Source organism: Peromyscus maniculatus, chromosome 17 (genome assembly GCF_049852395.1).
Source record: "Peromyscus maniculatus bairdii isolate BWxNUB_F1_BW_parent chromosome 17, HU_Pman_BW_mat_3.1, whole genome shotgun sequence".
In the NCBI taxonomy this organism is placed as follows: domain Eukaryota; kingdom Metazoa; phylum Chordata; class Mammalia; order Rodentia; family Cricetidae; genus Peromyscus; species Peromyscus maniculatus.
The window spans coordinates 47,525,147-47,546,154 of NC_134868.1; the positions used below are offsets into that span (position 1 = coordinate 47,525,147).

Below are 21,008 nucleotides of genomic sequence, written 5' to 3' on the forward strand. Positions count from 1 at the left end.
AAGTCATTCTAAACTTCCTTGGAAGCAGAGTCTCCCTGTGTCCAATTCAGGCTAGCCTGTAACTTTTGACCTCCTGCCTTAGCCTGCTAAGTGCCGAATGACAGACCTGCTGCCCCGTGCCTGGCTGCTTTAAGTTTCTTAGTGACCCTGAGGGTGGAGTCAGCCGGGTGTCTTTCCAACTGCGTCTCTGTCCTGGTCCTGCACAGTTCCAGTGAGTGTGCTCAGTGCTGAAGCTCACTGTCTCTGTGTGCTGTACCTTCATACGCACCGAGGTCTTGACTTTCCACCTACAAATCTGAACATAAAACGTTTCTCGGTGTTTGTATCTCTCTCTCCTTCATTAAAGCTAAGGTCTTGTTACCATTCATTCGCCAGGGCTGACCTTCATGAATATGACTTTATATTTTAATATTTAGGTTTGTTTTTTTTTTTTTTGCATTTTGCATTTTGTTTGTTTTGAAGCAAGGTCTCCCTGGGGTAGCCCCTGGCCGGCTGGGAACTAACTGACTTTGTAGATCAGGTTGGATTTGAACTCCCAGAGAGCTGCCTGCCTAGTGCTTGGACTTAAAGGCATGCCCCACCATGCCAGGCTTGAATATGATGTTTTGAATTTGTAGCTCACATGATATCAAGAACTCTGCAACTTTTACATCTGGCAGACAAAATTAAATGTTCTAGTTTTCACATGGTTCTTCTCCATCTGTGTGTCTCTTCGTTTTGTTGATGCATCAGGACTACTGAGCAAGTGAAATTTCTCTGTTTTCTGTTGTAAGTACTTCTGCCGTCGGCTCTGTTTGTCCCGGGACTCCCGGCAGTCCCCTCTCCTTCTGCCCGACTCTCTCTCCTCCCCGCATGTCAGTTCCTGTTTGACCTTCTGAGAACGTTTCGCATTTCATCTGCCACATCTTAGTCGGCTTAGCCTTGCGATTGTCTGTACCTAAAGGAGCAGATACTGCTTTTTCCACCTTGGGGTGCAAAAAGCGTGCGCCCCCCGGCTTACTCAGCATGTGTCGTATGGCACTTTGGACCGAAAGCTGGCTTGGCCCCAGTCATAACGCAGTGATGTGATGGACTGCCCTGCTAGTCACTGTTGGGGATAATTCATTAGATGTCTGTTTTGGTAGGCTGAGGCTGCTGTCTTAGAGCAGGTAATAAATTTTACCAAGTAAACTTCAGTTTGGTGACACTTAGAACAGTAGGTAAAGAAGACCATGAACTGGTAACCTTGTGCACTCTGATAATTTATATGCTTGTCTATGTTTTCGCTTTTTTTTTTTTCCGTGAAAGGAAAACAAATTGGAAATACTTTTTTTTCCTTTTATTGGTCGGAATGGTGTGGTTTTTTTTTCCTGAATATTTTAAGTTTATTAAAACATAGGAGAATCTGTAATAGTCCCGTGATCACAAATTCTGTACTAGTCTTAAAAATAACAGGTGGCCACGTTTCCCTCAGTTCTGGGCATTGTACAGTACATGGTACTTTTTTTTTTTTTTTCCCTCCAATCTACTACTTAAGAATGGTAACAATTTGTTTAGGTTTTTTCCTTCCATGCTTTCTCTTGGCCATAGTTCCTTTCTGTAAGCACCCAAGTCTAGACTGGAGCTGTCTTTGGAGATTCCTGTGGTTTTTAGTGCAATAAAGAATTTTCAAAGAATCTGGTCCAGCGTGGTAATTTTTCTGGTGAACGTCAAAACCAAACCTGTAAAGATCATAACCAAATATGTCTAGCTGCTGAGGCTGTTTTTGGAGGGACTTAGAGTCTCGCTCGCTCGCTCGCTCGCTCGGAAAGGTTTTTGTTTTTTTGTGGTGTGTGATTAAACATGTGGGGTTCAGAGTCCTGGCGTCTGGCGCTCCGTAGAACCGAGTGAGGTGGTCTTGCCGGACGGAGCATGAGCCTGGCTGTGGGTCTCGAGGGTGTGCATCGTCTCCACAGCTCTGCCGTGCAAGCGTCTGGTCGTGTGGTGCTATGCGCTTTGGCTTCTGTCCTGCACCCTGTGCTCCGCTCCATCTCACTCCTGGGGAGTTGTCACTGGGATTCCAAACTGGCTTGTCTGTTCCTCTCATTTCTAGGAGTGGCTGCAAGGTGAAGAAATACGAAACTCAGGCTCTTGATTTGGATACGTGTTCTCAGGTAAGTCGGTGCCGGCCGCCGGACTGGCTCCTGTGGGGGTGTCTGAGGACTCGGACTTAAGGAAACCAATTATTAGAGCCTTATTATTAGTGTCCCAAACTCATCCAGGAAGGCCCTGAAGAGAAAGACAGCTCGGGGGGCTGTAGAGAGATGGCTCAGTGGTTAAGAACACTGGCTGCTCTTCCAGAGGACCCGGGTTCAATTCCCAGCACCCACATGGCAGCTCACAACTGTCTGTAACTCTAGTTCCAGGGGGATCTGATGCCCTCACACAGACATACATGCAAGTAAAACACCAATGCACATAAAATAAATCATTAAAAAAAAAAAAAAAGAAAGAAAAGAGAACTCTCACAATGTCCTTCAGTGGGGGAGGGGCATGTCTAAGATTTTCAGCGCAGTGCGCGACTCTCCAGGTCACCGGAGGTATTAGTATTGGTTCTATAAAAGGTGTTGACTCGTAACTGGATAGATTTTTAAAATATTTATTCATTCATTCATTCATTCATTCATTCATTCATTCATTTCCCTGGAGCTGAGGACCAAACCCAGGCCCTTGTGCTTGCTAGGCAAGCACTCTACCACTGAGCTAAATCCCCAACCCCAGATTTTTATTTTTATTAAGCCTCAGGTGGCTTTCCGATTTGTTACCTTCAACAAAATGGAGGACCCAAAATGGGCATCAGACTTGGAAAAGGGTTCAGAGAGTTAAGAGACGTGTCGAATACAAAACTTCCTCCTCTTCATCTTGTTAATAATCAGTAATAGGTCTTACCATGGCTTTGAATGTTTTTACTGGTTATAATTGTAAAGAATGAATCTAGAAATTAAGTTAATACTGATTCTTACTTCACCCTAGTGATTTATGATATACATATATGAATATATGGAGTAGTTAAGAAACAAAAACCCTAAAGCCAGAGTGCACAGGTCTGTGATGCCAGCTTTTAATTTTTTTAGACTTTACTCCAGTGTAACTATAATTGTAGAACACATGTGTTGGTCCATAGAATGCGGTTAAGTTTATTTTGTGCACTTTGTACCAACAACGTGATGACGTGTAAGATGCTTTCAAAAGAGTGAGGAGAGTTTGCAATTGGAATTCTTCTTCAACTGTTACAAATATATGGGGGAAAAAATCCATCCTCAAATTTTGCCAAAGCAGGCAACACAAACTGAAGTTTCTTTTCAGTTTTCTCAAAAGTAAAATCCAGCTAGGTATGGTGGCACCTGGCTTGAATCCTGGTGCCTGGGAGGCAGGGGCAGGTATATCTATGAGTTTGAGGCCAGCCTGGGCTACATAGTGAGTTCCAGGCTAGCCTGGGCTACATAGTGAGACCCTGTCTCAAAACAAAACAAAAGCCTTACGTATTGTATTGTAAAAGCTTTAGAGGTGAATTAGTTCAACAGAATCCGCTTTTGCGAGTAATTTTCAAAAACATTTTCATTACATTTATTTGCTTACTTAGTGTGCATGAGTAGAGCATGTGTGGAAGGAAGGCGGGGAGCGACTTGGCCGAGTGCTGGGAATTGAACTCGGATCAGCTTTGGTGGCAGGCTCCTTCACCTGCGGAGTTATCTCGTCATCTCCCGTCTTTGATAATTCTTACAACTCTTACAACATTTTAAGGATAATTTGTGCATCAGTAATTATAGCGATAAACTGACAGAAGAAAGCAATCTAACACTCAAGAGACTTATAGTGAAAGAGAAAGTGTTTTTTTTTTTTTTTTAAGCCGAGAAGATAGGGACCTTTAAAAAAAAAAGATTAAAGGAGCCGGGCGGTGGTGGTGGTGGCGGCGGCGGTGGTGGCGCGCGCCTTTAATCCCAGCACTCGGGAGGCAGAGGCAGGCGGATCTCTGTGAGTTCAAGGCCAGCCCGGGCTACAGAGCGAGTTCTAGGACAGGCACCAAAACTACACAGAGAAACCTTGTCTCGAAAAACCAAAAAAAAAAGAAGAAGAAGAAGAAGATTAAAGGGCCGGGCTCAGTTGGTAAACTGCTTGCTATTCATGCGTGAGGCCCTGAGTTCAGTTCCCAGCACCTCCGAGAAAAGCTAGGAGCAGCAGCCATCCTGGTGCTGGGGAGGAGCGGGAGGTGGGGACAGCCCTGGGGCCTGCTGGCCAGCCAGCCTTGCTGGGTGGGGGAGTTCCGGCAGATAACTGTTTTTAAAAAATCTTTTATCTCTTCTTGACAACGTCTATACATGCACACAGTGTATTTTGTTCTTATCATTCCTCCATGGGGTAAGTTCTTCACAGAAGTGGAGTAGAAACCCAGATTCAGAGGGAGAAAATACTGTAAACTGATGACTGTTAGCTTGGGTAGTTTTGAAATAGCTCCTAGGATACCGAATCATGAGAGTAACTTAAGTTACAATAAGTTCAGTATTCAGAATATGCCAGGTATTGATGATGTCATTTGTGAGTATTCCAGGATGGTCCCGAAAGATAACTGGTCATTATTATAAGTACTTGTTCTGAAAGTTTTTGGTTGTGACTAAGAACTTTATATTGCACAATGAGACCAGTGTACTTGAACTAAGGAGGGAATATATGCAAGGAAAATTGAACTCTTACCTCGGAGCTCTTGAAGCCCATCAGTTTTCATATTTGGGTTAGAAAATACATCTTTTAAAACTGCAGGCCCAAACCACAGAAATGAAGTTCTAGAAACAACATTTTAGGCTTGAAAGACCAGCTTCCTCCTAGTTTCGTAGCTGGACCTGTGACAAACCCCGAAATGCCCTCACACAGTCACAGCTACACGCTCCGTCCTAGAGATGCCACTGGTCGCCGTGACTCAAGGACAACATCTTCTTTGTTGCATGTCCCAGGATGAAGGAGCTGTGATCTCGCAGATCTCGGACATTTCTAATAGGGACGGCCACGCTACCGATGAGGAGAAACTGGCGTCCACATCCTGTGGTCAGAAGTCAGCCGGCGCAGAGGTGAAAGGTGAGCCAGGGGAAGACCTGGGGTACTGCCGTGGCTGTTCCGATGTCCCCATGTCTGTCATTTGCATTTTCATCCTCAGAAGCGGGCACAGAAGCATAGGCGCGCTGGAAGGCCCGTGGCAAGGGACAGTGAGGGCACAGATCTGTACTTGGTTCTTCTCTGTGAGAGACACAGAAGTGCTTAGCACAGTCCTGGGCACAGACACAGGGAGAAGTGTGGAGGGCGCCCAGGGGAAGGCAACTGAATCTCTCCCTTGGTTCGCATCTGTACGGTCAGTCCTAGAGTGGCCTGTAAATACGTCCTGCAGGTGGCATTTTGGGGTTGTCGCACGCGCGCATTGTTTGGGTCGTGGCGCTTGCCTGTGGCGGCCACACTTTAGCGCTCTGTTTGGGCTTGCTCTTCCTCTGCAGTTGGCTTCAGAGAGGCGCCGTTGCTAGGCACGTTGACCAGGTCACCTGACTGGCCCAGGAGAGCATCTTGGTCCTGTTGTGCAAGGTTGATCGCTGAGACCCGTGTAGCCAAAATGAGACCCCGAGAACAACACCAATTTATATCTGAGGGTCTTTTTTGATGGTTTCTGTCCCCGCGGTGCTGGGGATTGAACCCAGGGCTCTGTGTGTGTGCCGGGCACGCCCTCTGCCACCGAGCTGTATCACGGCCCTTGGTTTTGTTGAGTCGGACTTGCTGTGTAGCCCAGGCTGGCCCTTCAGTTCAGTACCCTCCTGCTTCTCAGTGGAGTGTTGGAATTACAGGGGTGTATCACCAGGCCCCCCGTTAAAGTAAGTTTTACAAAGTACAAGAAGAACCTTCTAAAACAAAATCCAAATACATGGAAAAGTACAGGGTTTGGTCTTGGTTCTTGTTTTCCCTTTTTTTGCACACCGACTGAAACTTACTCATTCATTCATTCATTCATTCATTCAGTTTTTGAGACAGGGTCTAGCTCTAGAGCCCTGGCTGGCCTTCGACACTTACGTGGATCAGACTGGCCTCACCTGTGGAGGGGTCCTCCACCCTGTGCTTCCCAAGGACTGGGGTGACAGGCTTACGCCACCATGCCGTGTCTTAGGTACTTTGCTGTTGCCGTGACAAAAACGCCACAACCAAGGCAACCGATGAAAGAAAGTGTTCAGTTTGGGGGCTCGTGGTTCCAGAGGGTTAGCGTCCGTGGCCGTCGTGGCAGCAGGCAGGCGTGGCGCTGGAGAAGTAGCCGAGAGCTCACGGGTTGAGACAGCAGCCACAAGGCAGGGGGGATGGGGGACTGACTGGGAATGGCTGGACTTTGGAAACCTCAAGGCCCACTCCCAGGGACACACTCCCTCCAACAAGGCCACGCCCACACAAACAGTTCCACCAGTTGGGAACCACGAGTTCACTGTAAGAGCCCGCGGGAGCCCTTATTTGGGCCTTCCACTTCCACTCCCGGCCCCATAGGCTTGCAGCTAGATTATTATGCAAAAATGTATTTCGTTCAACTTCAAGAAAGTCCCCCGTAGTCTCCCAGGCTCAAGGCTTTAAAGTCCAAAGTCTCGTCTGAGACTCCAGGCAGCCTCTTAATTGTAACCCCCTGTAAAATCAAAAAGCAGATTCCATACTTGAATATACAATGCACAGGATATACATTACCATTCCAAAAGGGAGGACTAGGGACCCAGCGAGGAAATGGCACACTTGAAATCCTGCACCTCTGTCCGATGCCAGAGGGTTTTGCTGGCCCTCCCCTGGCAGCATACTTCTCCTGGGCTGGTTCCACTCCCTGTCTGCAGCGCTCCTTGGCAGGGGGCCCGCGCCTGAGGCTTCTCCAGCATCTCGAAGTCTCCAGCACACCCAGGCTTCACTTTCACAGCTTCACAGAGGCCTCTCGGAGCCTCCAGGCAGGGACTGTCCTGCCTCAGAGCTGACCTCATGGCTCTCCTTAACCTCAGAGTTACGATTACACAACCCCCTTACTCATGACTCGAAAGCCAGAATCATGTGCCTGTTGATGCCAAATTCTGCTGCTTGCTTAGAACGGCACCTGCCCCCTCTTTGAATTACATCAGCATAAATAAGCATTTATTTATTGGTGCCTTTCAGGAACACGTAATTCCTTAGACCTTTTCTTTTCACAGATTGCAGGATTAGCTGGCTGGGGTCTCACCTTAAGGGCACTATTTCCTTTATCTCATTTCTCCTTCTCTGTTTGAGCATAGACCATAGCTCCAGCCTTAATTTTCCTGGTGCTAAAATGTGAAGTGACTCTTCTCACCTGATTAGGCTGCTGTGGTAGACTGAGATTGACCAGCACCTGTGAAATCCTTAATGGGCTCGTCAAGAACCGAGACTAGCCTGGCCCAGCGCCTCTCACCATAGATAGGACTCTTAATCACTCCGGAAGAAAGACCCTCCTTAACGTCCCATGTCACAGTGTGCTCTTCAACTGAAAGTTTAGAACTGTGGTCCGGACAACAGACATTATTAAAGTGTAATTTGTGAGACTGTATTTAGAGAGTTAAAGGTCATGACCTGTCACTAGCCCTGGAAAGCTGGTAGAAAGTAAAAACTGAACACACACACACACACACACACACACACACACACACACACACACACACACATACACACACACGCCACAGTTTGCGTTTGTGGTCATCTCTGTGCTGTGTCTGATGCCTGAGGTGGTCAGCTTGCAGAGAGGAGAGGTTGACATTAGATGTGACTTAAGTGTGAAACAGATGAGCCGAACTGTTGTGACACACTCACATCAGTGTTGTAAGTGTTGACTGAAACAGTGTGTAAACATTGCAACAAGGAGATTTTTAGCTTTGTGTTTTGTGTGCTTTTCTAAGTTGTAAATTTTCTTCAGGGATATAGGCCTGCCTGCCCAGCCCCTGTTCCCTGACCACGTCACCTGGTAGCGGAAAAACAGGCCTGGTGGACGACAAGGAGACCAGTTAAGATGGTCATGAACTAGGTCTTCAGGCTTGGATTTAAGGCCGTTTTATCTGCTACATGAGCTGACAGTGTCCTCCTGAGCCAGAATTTAAATGTGCTCAGATTGAGGAATAAAGTATAGGATTCAGGGTTTGTTTCCGCTTCCTGAACTTGGTAGTTTAGTACCGCTCTGCTCCATTTCCCGTGGCCACAAGGGGGCAGACGTCCCATTGCTTCTGTCTGAGGGGTGACCGCTGTGGCTGGCTCTGCACGCCTGTCTTGTGGAGGACTTTTGACACCAGAGTTCAAGAAAGAATGCGAGCGCACGTCTTAGAAACCCCGAAGTTCTGTGCTCTGTTGTTGTAAGCCTGCCCTGGAGTTGCCTCGCCTTCTCCAGGAACAAAGGGACCCGTTCCTTGGGATAAGTATAAAGATGACTTTCTCTATTCCAGGCATAGAGAAGGAGACATGCCAGAAGACGGAGAAAGAGGAGTCGACTGTGCGTGTAAGTTCCCAAACTCGGAGGGGTGGGAGTAGCCTTTGTTTCCTTCGGTGATTGTTTAGGAGCCCACGCTAACAGAAGTAAATTCCAGTTACCACTAGGTGATGAGGGCAAGACCTGGCTGCCTGGCTAGATGCCTTAGCAGGTAAAGGTGCGTGCTGCCCAAGCCTGACCGCCCACATAGAGGTGGTGGCAGGAGAGAATGGACTCCAGAGTTGCCCTTTGACCTCTGCACGCACGCCATGGTGCACATGCTCACACGCATACTCGCATACGCATTATATACAGTTTCCCCATCTGCAGAACTTACCTTTTGTGCATAATGTTCTTTACACCAACCATTCGCCCCATGTGACTGTGTGGACAACTTGAACTGTGAGTCTGAATGGAAATGCCTTGTATACTGTGCGATACAATCAGCCTTTGAAGACTGAGTACACGCAAAAGGGGAATAGTTAGTCAGTGTCGCAGTGACTCCTAATTAGGTAACAATTCGGATATGTTAAGTGTGCTATTAAATCAAAGCTGGGCTGAGGGAGGAAGATAGCCCCAAGTTCTAGACCAGCCTAGATTTGACAGCAAGTATATTGGTTACTTTTCCATCGCTGTGGTGGAACACCATGAACAAGGCACCTCGTGGAAGCAAAGGTTTCTTTGGGGCTTCCGGTTCTAGAGTCCATGATGGCAGAGCAGAGTGGAGGTAGCAGGAGGCAGGCAGCTGGAGCTCACAAGCTGGAAACAGCCCACGGGGGATGGCGGGAGACTCGTGAAGCCTCGGGCCCTCCCCCTGGGGACACACACACCCCTGCACCAAGGCTGTTCCTCCTAAGCTTTCCCAGACAGCCAAATGGAAACCTCATTGAGTTTTTAGCATTGCTCCACTAACCTCCTCCTTCTGGAATCAGCTCCAGCTGAGTTTAATCAATGATGGTTCCTCGGTCTTTATTTGTCTACAGAAGCCTTGATAGTTTTTTTTTTTTTTTTTTTTTTTTCATTTTGGGACAGGGTTTCTCTATGTAGCCCTGGCTGTCCTGGAGCTTGCTATGTAGACCAGGCTGGCCTTGAACTCACAGAGATCCTCCTGCCTGTCTTCCAGTGCTGGGGTTAAAGGTGTGTGCCATCCTGCTTGGCTGACCTCAACAGTTTTTGAGAATGATGTCCACTTACTTTTGTGTGTATATATGTGTGTTTACATGTGTGTGGGTGCAAATGCATGTGTGTGCATTACCTGCAGAGGCCTAAAGTTGATGTGAGGAATTTTCTTTTCTTCTATTTTTTTTTTTTTTTTTTTTTAGACAGGGTTTCTCTGTGTAGCTCTGGCTGTCCTGGAACTTGCGTTGTAGACCAAACTGGGCTTGAACTCAGAGCTCTGCCTGCCTTTGTCTCCCAAGTGCTGGGATTAAAGGTGTGCCCACCACTGCCTAGCTGATAGGAGTTTTCATCCATCATTTTACCACATTGTTCTTTTGAGACAGACTCCACCGATTAAACTTGGAACTCACAGATGTGGTTAGTCTGGCTAGCCAGCTTGCTCTGAGAATTCCCCGTTTCCACCTCCCAAGTCTAGAATCACAGTCCTGAGCTGCCCTGCCTGCCCACCTGGCTTTTCCTTGGGCTCTGGTCAGCCAGACTCCAGTCTTTACTTAGGTACCGACAAGCACTTGCCGGCTGAGCCCTTCCCCAGCCCCTGGCCGTTATTTATAGAACAGTTTTCAGTTTGCGTTCCTCTAATGTTTCTTCATGATTGAGTAAGTTCCTCTGCTTTTTGTACAGATAGAACAGAAGTGACAGTGTGTGTGTCCATGTGCCCCTTTCTTGGTGGAGTGTTGGTTTTTTGTTTTTTGTTTTTGTTTTTGTTTTTTTGTTTTTTTTGCTCTTTTGGGGGGCCCGCCACCCAGCTCCCAAATAAATCATACATGGAAACTTATTACTTGTAAATGGTCAACTTTAGCTTGGCTGGTTTCTTGCAGCTTTTCTTAAATTATCCCATCACCCTTTTGTCTCTGGGCTTTTCCCATTCTCTTACTTCTGTAAATCTGACTCCCTGGCTTGCTGTGCAGGTGGATGGCTGGCCCCTGGAGTCCTCCTCCTTCTCTGACTACTACTTTTTTCCCAGTTTTCTCCTTCTGTATATCCTCTCTGCCTGCCAGCTCTGCCTATCCTTTCTCCTGCCTTGCTATTGGCCGTTCAGCTCTTTATTAGACCATCAGGTGTTTTAGACAGGCACAGTAACACAGCTTCACAGAGTTAAACAAATGCAACATAAACAAAAATAACACACCCTAAAACAATATTCTACAACAGTGGAGTTAGTCGTGGCCACTTGGTTTAGATGGCATCTATCAGGTTTCTCCATTTGAGTAAGTGTTAGAGAAGGAAAGATTCTTGGCAGATGAGGTCATCTGCAATCCAGGTAGGACAGTTGGTTTGTGCAAAGGAAGAGTAATCTCATGCAGTTGCAGGATAGTATGCATGTGGCCAGCAAGGACTAGCCCGTCGTCGGGGCCATAGACACCCTGCTAGGAGGTTTGGAGTTCCTGGTAGGATTATGGAATCGAGTGGGGAGTAGCCTTCAGAGGATGGGAGAGGGGTGGAGAGAAATCACCCAGACAGAGTGGTGCTGTTTGGACTTGAGTGACAAGCACGGTGGCTGCAGTGTGGATTGTAACCAGAAGGACATTGGTGAGGTCAACTCCCAGTTCTGCAACTGTCAGAGCGACCAGGGGAGCCTCCTTACCAAGTGACGCCGCTGTCCACTGCGTTGTCTGAGCCTCGAACCTGTGTTGGTCCCTCCTCTCTCACAGGCAGGGTCACTGGTTTCTGTGTTCAGAAATCCAGGGAAAATTTACCTTCTCTTCTTGAGCCCGTAGCCCCTACCAGTCTTTTAAAAGATGACAGCAGATTTTTAACTAGTCTTCCAGTTTCTAGATTAGGTGATACATCATAGCTTTAAAGGTATGTAATAAAAATATAATACATATTTGTGCATGTGCATATCGCTATATGTGCTTTTAGAGACAAGGTCTCTCTAGGTAGCCCAGGCTAGCCTGAAACTAGCAATGCTGTGTCTTCGCCTGAATGTGTTGTTGCTGGGGTGCACATCACGCCTAGCTTTCAGGGTAATGGAGTTCTGTATTTTAAACCCCAAGCTGGCCTTGTTTCTCGTGGCTTTGAAGTGCCTTTCCTTCTCTTAGGATAGGTTCAGATTCACTGTGGTGGACAGGAAGGGTCCAGTTTCTTCCCTTCCTCGCACGTTGGGCGCTTGCCTGCCCGTGTGGAGTTTCTCTGATCTCTGTGAACCTGTCTTTGAATCATGTGTTTGTCTCCCTGCCTTCTCTGTAACACCATAAGGTTGGTGAAGGTAGGGACCATGGCTTTCCTGTGGGCTGCTGTACCCGTACTTATTCCTAGAACATTGTCGAATGGAGGGATTACTCAGGACCCAGGCAGAGGGAAGAGCGGAAGTGTGGGGTTTTTATAGATCTGTGGCTCCAAGGAACCCATCTCTCAATCCATGTGTCCTGTAGGCAGTTGTATCTAAGATGAGCTCATGTAAACTCTGGGTTAGGTTATGAGGGCCCTTAGGACACAGGTGGTGGTTGAGTAGGCAAAGTGTGAGCGAACTGCCATAGTTTAAAGTAGATGAAAGCACATGAGAGTAGTGGAAAGCATACCAGTATAGTATCCTTTCATCTACTTTAAACTTAACGTGTGAAACATGCCTGTAATCCCAGCACTCAGCCTGAAACAGGAAGATCAGGAGAATTAAAGTTGCTAGCCCAAGCAACTTAGTAAGACCCTGCCCCACATAGAGTTTAAAAGGACTCAGGATGTAGCTCAAAAGTAGAGGTCACTCTCCACACACGTGAGAGTGCAAAACCAAGCACAGGAACATGTCAAGTCTTGACTGATGTGCAATCTGGTGTAACGCGTGTGTTTGTGTATTCATAAAGCGATGCACAGTTGTCTGTCTTCATGTGGTTTCCCCCTGATAATTTCCTGGAGGTTTGTGTGTGTGTGTGTGTGTGCAGATTTTCTCAGTACTCAGGACTGAGCCACAGCCCACGGTATTTCCCTAGAGAACAGAGCTGCCTACCTCTTGCACTGCTGGAGGAAGAGCCTCTGCATGGCAGGAAGTGGGAAGGCAGAGCACAGGAGGAACGAGAAACGGCCTCTCTCAGGGCCTCACTCATTAGCGACTGGTTTCCAGACAGCAACCGTCTTTGCTTAGAAACTGATGGCGTCCTTGGCTTCCTGGTGTCTTGGGTCATCGAGCCCAAAGCAACCACAGCGGGGGCGGGGCTCAAGCCCCCGTTTCCCATTCCTGCTGTCCATACCTGTGAGAGGAAGACTCTTCAGTTACAGAACAGCTCAGTTGGAGAGCTTAGGAAACCAGTGCCTTTGAAAGTTTCCCCAGCACGACAGGAGCGCTTCTCAGGATCTTCAGTCTGCAGTTACCGGGTGGAGAGGCCTTCATCTGTCTGATGGAGTTGGGTGCCTCCCTCAGCCCTTGAAGTGACGGGTTGGGACTCCCAGCAGTGCCTGGCTGCCTCGGGAGAGTGGGGAGGGACAAAAGAAATGACAGTGTGGGGGGTCCCAGGGGATCAGGTGGTGTTCTGATAGGAAAGGGGGGAAAACGGATGGAGAGAAGCCCGCTGGGGAAGACTGGCCATTGGTCGTGACCTCTTGAAAGCAAGGCCGTATAAACGGAGTGTAGATGAGTCCCCATCCTTGTGATGTTAACCTTATGGGGAGAACTCTCGGTTGAAGACCGAGGGCGTAACTTAGAGGTAGAAGACTGCCTAGCCTGGGCAAAGCCTTGGGTCTGTCCCCAGCACTACAGAAAGGAAAGGAGTCATAAATGTGTGATCTGTGTATATCCATCCCTAAGCCTGCCTGTGTTGAGTGTCTGGTGTAGACCCCGGCCTGGTACCAAGTGGTGACCAAGGCCACCTGTTATTATGTTGTGAGGATTAAGTCTGTCACTCGGCAGCGTTTTCCACTTAGGACTCAGCTATTTATTTATGTATTTATTTATTCATTCATTTATTTGTTTGTCCATCCATCCATCCATCCATCCATCCATCCATCCATCCATCCATCCATCCATCCATCTATTTATTTATGGTTTTTTGAGACAGGGTTTCCCTGTGTAGCTTTGCACCTTTCCTGGATCTCACTCTGTAGACCAGGCTGGCCTCGAACTCACAGAGATTCACCTGCCTCTGCCTCTCGAGTGCTTGCTGGGATTAAAGGCGTGCGCCACCACCGCCCAGCTATTTATTTATTTTTTAAAGAAGTCTTAAATTGTTAAAAGTTGAATTCTTCGGGCTTTTCCAAGCAGATCTCTAGTAGAGCAGTGGCGGGGACTTGGGGACAAAAGGGACAAGCAGTCATCGTGGCACAGACCGGTTACTGCTGGTGCTTCCAGGCAAGGGCCTCCTCCCCCATGGCGGCCCTGCTGACTGCAGATTGTGATCAGGACCATAGATAGAGCTTTGTGCGCCTCAAGGTGTTGGAAAAAATCTAGTGCAGTTTAGGAAAGCTGGACCCTTTTTAGAAGGGTGTGATTGGTTGGTTGAGGTCTTTGGGCATGTGTCTTCATGTGTGTGGAGTTGTGTGCGTCTGTTTTGTGCATGTGCCTTCCTGTGTGTGGAGTTGTGTGTATCTGTTTTGTGCATGTGTCTTCCTGTGTGTGGAGTTGTGTGTGTCTGTTTTGTGCATGTGCCTTCCTGTGTGTGGAGTTGTGTGTATCTGTTTTGTGCATGTGTCTTCCTGTGTGTATCTGTTTTGTGCATGTGTCTTCCTGTGTATGTGGGATTCTATATCTATGTGGGTTCATGTGGAGGCCAGAAGAATACTGTATATGCCATTCATCAGGGGCTGGGCCACCTCGTTATTTGAGATGGGCTCTTTCTGTGGCCTGCTGCTTGCCGAATAAGCTCAGCTGCTTGGCCCGTGGGTCCCAGAGCTGCTCCTGCTTGGACAAGCGTGTACCACTACAACCAGCGCCCTTGGGTGGCTTCTGGGTCCTCATGTTGAGGAGGCAGACACTTGACTGACTGAACTGTCGTCTCTGGCTGGATTGGAGCATTGTATTAGACATGTACTGGGTTCTGGTGCCGTCCTGCAAGAGACTGGCCAGTCCTCTCCGAGGGAGGGCAGGTCTGAAGGCTTCTTTACACTGGCCGTTAATAACGAGGGCGAAGTGGTGTCAAACTCCAGTCCTAGAGGACAGGAAGGGGTAACCAGAATGGGCCACAGCGTGAATTCCTGCCCTGATCCCCTCAGGAGAATTGTATTTGAATAGCTACACTCACACGCACTTGGAGGTTGAGAGTGTTTCCAGGTCACTTGGGCTGCCATTTTGGTGGTTAGGTCACACATAGACAAAAACTTCACTTTCCTAGGTTTGAGGAAATTGCTTTGGAAAAAAAAAAAAAAAAGCTTTTGGGAACACCAACGCACCACCAAACATGGCTCTTTAGAACTGTAGCTGCCCCGGAAGTAAACTAGTGTACCAGAAGGCCAGAGGCCGCTGAGAAGGAACTCCGGACTTGGCTGCAAAACTGAGCTGCTCATTAACCCCTCTGTTCTCAGAATTCACCTAGGCACAGGTTTTGTGTTGTATCTGGCCCCTTGGTGCAGGGGTTAATGTGGGGGTGTGCTTGAGATCATCACCCAAGCTGAAGTCAGTCCTTAGCCATCCTGAGTCAGGCAAAGGTCAAAGGTCAGATAGATTCACCACGTCTGCCCGCCTAGGCATGGAAGTTGGTAATAGGTAGTGGGATATTTTAAGGTGTGTTACTTACGCTTATGTTGTGTTGCGTTTGTTTAACTCTGTGTTACTGTGCCTGCCTAAAACACCTGGTGGTCTGATAAAGAGCTGAGCAGCCAATAGCGAGGCAGGAGAAAGGATGGGCGGGGCTGGCAGGCAGAAAGGGTAAATATATAGAAGGGGAAATCTGGGAGAAGGGAGATCTGAGATCAAGCAGCCAGAGGAGGAGGAGGACATCAGGGGCCAGCCACCCAGCTACACATCCAGCAAGCCACGGAGTAAGAGTGAGATTTACAAAAGTTGGGGGCTGGAGAGATGGCTCAGCAGTTAAGAGCACTGGCTCCTCTCCCAGAGGACCCGGGTTCAATTCCCAGCACCCACATGGCAGCTCACAACTGTCTGTAGCTCCAGTTCCAGGAGATCTGACACCCTCACACCTATGCACATAAAGTTAAGTAAATTATTAAAAAAAAATTCACAGAAGTTAGAGAACAGGAAAAGCCCAGAGGCAAAAGGTAGATCGGATAATTTAAGATAAGGAAGGCTGGCGAGAAACTAAGCCAAGCTAAGGCTGGGCATTCATAAATAAGAATAAGCCTCCATGAGTGATTTATTTGGGAGCTGGGCAGTGGGCCCCCAAAAGAGCAAAAACCTCCAACAGCAGTAATACATGTTAAGAAACCTTGCCAAAAGGGTTAAACAGACATCCGAAGCATCCATATATGATTGGGAGGGTTCTCACTGTTGTTGAAAAATTATTTGCATAGACACATCCTCAGAAAACACCACAAAACTGAGATAATTGAGACGCGTTTCTTTTCTCTGGTCACTGACCACTTGGCATTTACACTCTTTTCCTTCTCATGAGAAGAAAGCTTTCTTAGGTTTTCCGTCCCTCCAATGTAAGCCAACCCCAGCAGTCATTAGAACCGCTTCCTTTAGTTAGTACTGTAACTAGATTGCTTGTTGAAAGCTACCATTTTCTCCTGGTTCTTCTGCAAGCACGTTTTTTAAAGAGTTTGATCTGTTTTGTGGTGAGGAAGTTGTTGAGGGATATTCAGGGTTAAGCTAGAGACTGACCATGTTCAAATGCAAGCCCTGTCCCCCCAGGGAGCGCTGGAGTCCTCTTCAGAAAAGGCCCCCGTGTCTGTGGCCTGCGGGAGCGAGAGCCCCCTGGATGGGATCTGCCTCAGCGAAGCCGACAAGACTGCTGTGCTCACGTTGATCAGAGAAGAGGTAAAGGTCTCTTTCTGTGTGCCGAGGGCCCCATCTCTGCCAACGCGCCTCACCTTAGCCGGCAGCTTCCTGTTCTCTGTAGCTCGGGTGGCTCCTCCCATAAAGGGGTTTCTGTAGACTCGGGTATCGGTGCTGGTGTTCCGCTGGCCGATGCATTGAGGTCTTGGCAAGACTGTGTACGCTGAGGTGACTGAGGGAAGGCTGTGTCTGGTCAGTGGAAGCACGCAGGGTAGCCTCTGCGTTCTTTTATTTTTATGTGTATGCCAAAGGAGCCCCCGATCCCTCAAGCTGGAGTTACAGGCAGCTGTGAGCTGCCATGTGGGTGCTGGGAACTGAACTCAGGTCCTCTGCAAGAGCAGCCAGTGGTCTTAACCTCTGAGCCATCCCTCTACTCCTCTCTCTCTCTCTGTCTATATATATATATATGTTCATTGGTGTTTTGGTTGCACATATGATGGTGTGAGGGTGTCATATCCCCTGGAACTAGAGTTACAGGTGGTTGTAAGCTGCCATGTATGTGCTGAGAATTGAACCTGGGACCTCTGGAAGAGCAGCCAGTGCTCCTAACCACTGAGCCGTCTCATCTCTTCAGCCCCCATCTCTGTGTTGTTCTTGAGACCCCCTCATATAGGCACAAAACCAGAAGATGTACCAATTAGGAAGAAGGGAGAGCCCGAGGCTTTTAGTGAGAGAGGGCTCTGGGCGCCCATCCATGCCCTGTGCAGGGCCAACAAACGGAATTGAGAATCAAGAATGTCTCAGATAGCAAATTGGGCTCTGGTCAGAATAGCAGGGTCTGCCTGTACTGATGGATGGATCACACAGTGGGATGCATCCTGAGCCCTTCATTCTGACTCCCTTCTTACCCAGTGCTGAGACACCACGACAGACAGGAATGTAGTAGTGCCTTATTTCAGCACTTGGGTGGCTGAGGCAGGAGGATCACAAGTTCAAAGCTGACATGGATGCACTCTCTCTTAAAATAAAGACAAAACAATTTCAGAAGAGTTGCAAGTACCATTTAAATGTGAGGGAGCTGTGCTGGTCACCTGACCTGGTGCGGCTGTGTCCCAGCCCCCTGTGTAGCCGAGAGTGTGCTTTCCCAGATGTTTATGAACATTATATATACCAACATTGCGGTGTACTGTATTCCTAAATGTTAATTGATCATCTTGTGTCAGACTCGGTCATGTGTTACATTTCAGTTCCCAATAGATTGATGAAGTAAAACGAAGCTTTCTTATACTCTAGATAATCACTAAAGAGATTGAAGCCAATGAATGGAAGAAGAAATATGAAGAGACCCGAGAAGAAGTCTTGGAGATGAGGTTAGCCTGGTGCCGGGGTGGAACGTGGATGCCTTTGTGCCCTGTGGGTTCAGTCAGCAATGTTGTCTTGTCACAAAATCAGTGGCTGACAATGTGAGGGCTTTGCTCTTTGCACCGTGCTCTGAGGTGCTGCGGGCCGCAGGAATCTATCCTAAGAACTCAGCTGGTTATGGCAAAGTCACTACCTGGAGAGATCAGGGAATTCCTCCAGAGGAAGCCAAATCCCAAGGAGTTTTTGGTGTTACTTGGCTTGTTATATATCAGCTGTATTCTGTTATGAAAATCATGTGTGCCTTCATAGTTTTCCCAATTGACTTTCCCCTAAGAAGGACTAACAATGTGGACTGATCACTCTTTGGACATAGACATTCCAGGCATTTGGAGAACAGCCTCAGGAAAGGCTTTCTCTGGAATCAGATTATCTCCCTTAGCCACTTTCAAGGACTAAAGGAGACATCACCCAGGCGGTCACCCAATTTCCGAGGACTAACAGTGATAACAACCCACAGGCGAGTCTCCTGACTTAAGGTAAATTCCACAAGGGGACACCGCCTAGGTCAGGCAGACATTAAGTAATAGCTTTACACAATTTAGCTCAGACCCCTCCTTTCTTACAGCCTTACTAACTTTATAGACCTCTAACTCTTTACCTAACCACTTCTAGGAATATTTAGATAACCTTCTGTGCTAACAGCTATGCTCAGCCAGAACTCCCAGTTCAAGACTCCCTGTAATTATCATCATTGGTAGCATCCGGCCAGGTGCATCCCCAGATGGAGGAAAGTACCTTATCAGAGATACCGCCATACTTTCTAAGAATAGACTTAAGCATCCAGCCTACCTGTTTGAGAAGGCCTGGCGGATGTGCCAATTAAGCTTAACTTCCTCCTTTCCCAAACCTTACCTCTAGTTCCAGATCTCCCTTTAACTATCACCAGAGGCATCTACCTGTACACAGGTTGCCTAGAGACTGAGTACACTTTCCCCCACCCTGAAGAAAAACGGCAGACAGCTTAGACAGATAGGAGCCACAGGAAAAAAGAAGACAGTTTTATTTTCTCCCATTGACCTAGCAACTTATAGATTTTTAACATCTTTTACCAAACACATTTAAGATTATAGTTGTGCGCATAAGATCCCTCTTCTTAGATATTACCAGTATTTAGCCTTTAGTTAAATCATTAGTCACTTCCCCTTTGGGTCGAAAATGGTAATTAACAACTAGTGCCCCTCTTTGTAATTCTTATCAACCCTCCATTTGATCCTGATAATGGACAATCACTGCCTGAGGAAGTTCAGGCTGAGTGTCCTGGGTGGAGGGGAGGATTGTGATTTTGGGGAGATATATAACTGTAAAGCAGAGGACAGAGAGGAGAGAAAAAAAGAGAATGGAAGAACTAGATGGGTAAGAACTTGAGAGAAACAAACTGAGATGGGGAAGAAGTAGATTGAAGGGCTACAGGAGAGTACTAGAGGAACGAGATGGAAGATGAGAAAGAGCCAGATGGGGAAGAACAAGATGAGGTAGAACGAGAAGAGGAGAGAGGAGACGGGAGAGGAGATGATGTGGGAAGGAACAAGATGGATGAGAACCTAGAAGGGGCAGAACTAGATGAAGGAATTAAGATAGAACCTAGAGGGGATTGCAGACAAGTGTAGAGAGAAATCAGGCTGAAGATGACCTAAATATGAGAACAGAATATAAGCTTATAACTGTCACAGAATAATAAAGTATGTGGACTAAGGAGTTTCGTGTACATAGATTCATTTCTTTTCATCAAAGATTAATTATCAGCTGGTTGTAGATTCTTCCCGGACCCTGGGAGGGGACTATCGAGGGGCTGGACCCCCATAGTCCTCGATCCTGAGGTAAAAAATATCTGTGCAGTCTGGGCATGGTGGCACACACCTTCAGTGCTGGTACTTTAGAGACTGAGGCAGAGGCAGGTGAATCTCTGAACTTGAGGCCAGTCTAGTTTACTTACCAAGGTCAGAGCTACATAGAGAGGTCCCATCTCCAAAAAGAAGGAAGTCAGAGCTGGTATGGACTAGTTATTTTTCAAATACCATAGCTTCTTTGGGTTATTTACAACATCATGTGCAAACAGAACTCATATAATTCTTAACTTTTTTTTTTTTTGGTTTTTTCGAGACAGGGTTTCTCTGTGTAGCTTTGCGCCTCTCCTGGAGCTCACTTGGTAGCCCAGGCTGGCCTCGAACTCACAGAGATCCGCCTGGCTCTGCCTCCCGAGTGCTGGGATTAAAGGCGTGCGCCACCAACGCCTGGCCAATTCTTAACTTTTTAAAGAATGGCAGAAGTCTATTTAAAAATATCCATTTGCAATAAAGAGTAATACAGTTTCCTGATACATTCGATGATGGAGGTGTTGAGATTAGTAAAAGCAAAATGGATGGGCTTTAAATAGAAATCTTTTAGCCATGATGGTGGTGGTGGTGTGGTTTCAATCCCAGCACTCTGGAGACTGGGGCAAGAGGACTACCACAGTTTGAGGTCAGCCTGGGCCCCACAACAAGTTCCAGACCAGTCAGGGCTACACATTTGTCTCAGAGATTTGTGCCCCTCCCTTAAAGAAACATTTTTGTCTTTTTCCTGTCCAGTCTAGAAATGTATATGAGTCAGTACGTTACTAAAGATAACCTCAGAGAAGAGGAGAATGCATAATCCTCACCAGCGAGCACCAGAGTACAGACGAGATATTTTAAACATGACTTCTGTGATTGGTGGCTCCTGTATTATGTGGTTTTGGAGGACTTCCTGGTTGGAGGCCTGGCGCTGGGCTTCGAACAGCCTTGCTGTTAATGAGCGTACAGTAGCCACCATAAGGACCTGGAGTGCAGAGTCCAGCTTGGTGGACGCACCAGGAAGGGGCAGGTGCAGGAAGGATCACCGAGCCCTGGGTCGTCAGAATAGCCACGCTTCACTGAGAGAAAGGCCAGCTTGGGGGCACGATCGTCAGAATCTCCAAAAAGTGAAATATTTGTGGGAGGAGGACACAAGATCAAACTTGTCACTGAACCAGAGGAGAACAGTGCTTGGAAAGGTGGGTGGGCCAGGAAAGACGGAAGTCAGAGTGGATCTCATAGGAGGGGCTCTGAAGAACGTCTTTAACTTAAAAAGGTTGTCTGACAGTATTTAAATAGA

The 21,008-nt window shown here is 47.4% G+C and overlaps 1 protein-coding gene across 10 annotated transcripts in view; it reads left to right on the top strand.

Moving 5' to 3' along the window:
- Tacc1 (transforming acidic coiled-coil containing protein 1) overlaps positions 1-21,008 on the top strand; it is a 107,459-nt gene that overhangs the window by 73,865 nt on the left and 12,586 nt on the right. For 5 of the 10 annotated variants that reach the window (XM_042262505.2, XM_016001527.3, XM_042262506.2 and 2 more), the window contains exons 4-9: positions 733-768; positions 2,072-2,132; positions 4,968-5,088; positions 8,454-8,506; positions 16,392-16,517; positions 17,769-17,845. In XM_042262505.2, the coding sequence (XP_042118439.1) occupies positions 733-768; positions 2,072-2,132; positions 4,968-5,088; positions 8,454-8,506; positions 16,392-16,517; positions 17,769-17,845 (474 nt within the window). The remainder of the gene's footprint in view (positions 1-732; positions 769-2,071; positions 2,133-4,967; positions 5,089-8,453; positions 8,507-16,391; positions 16,518-17,768; positions 17,846-21,008) is intronic. The other 5 variants (XM_042262508.2, XM_076553807.1, XM_016001528.3 and 2 more) reach the window with 1 other exon arrangement.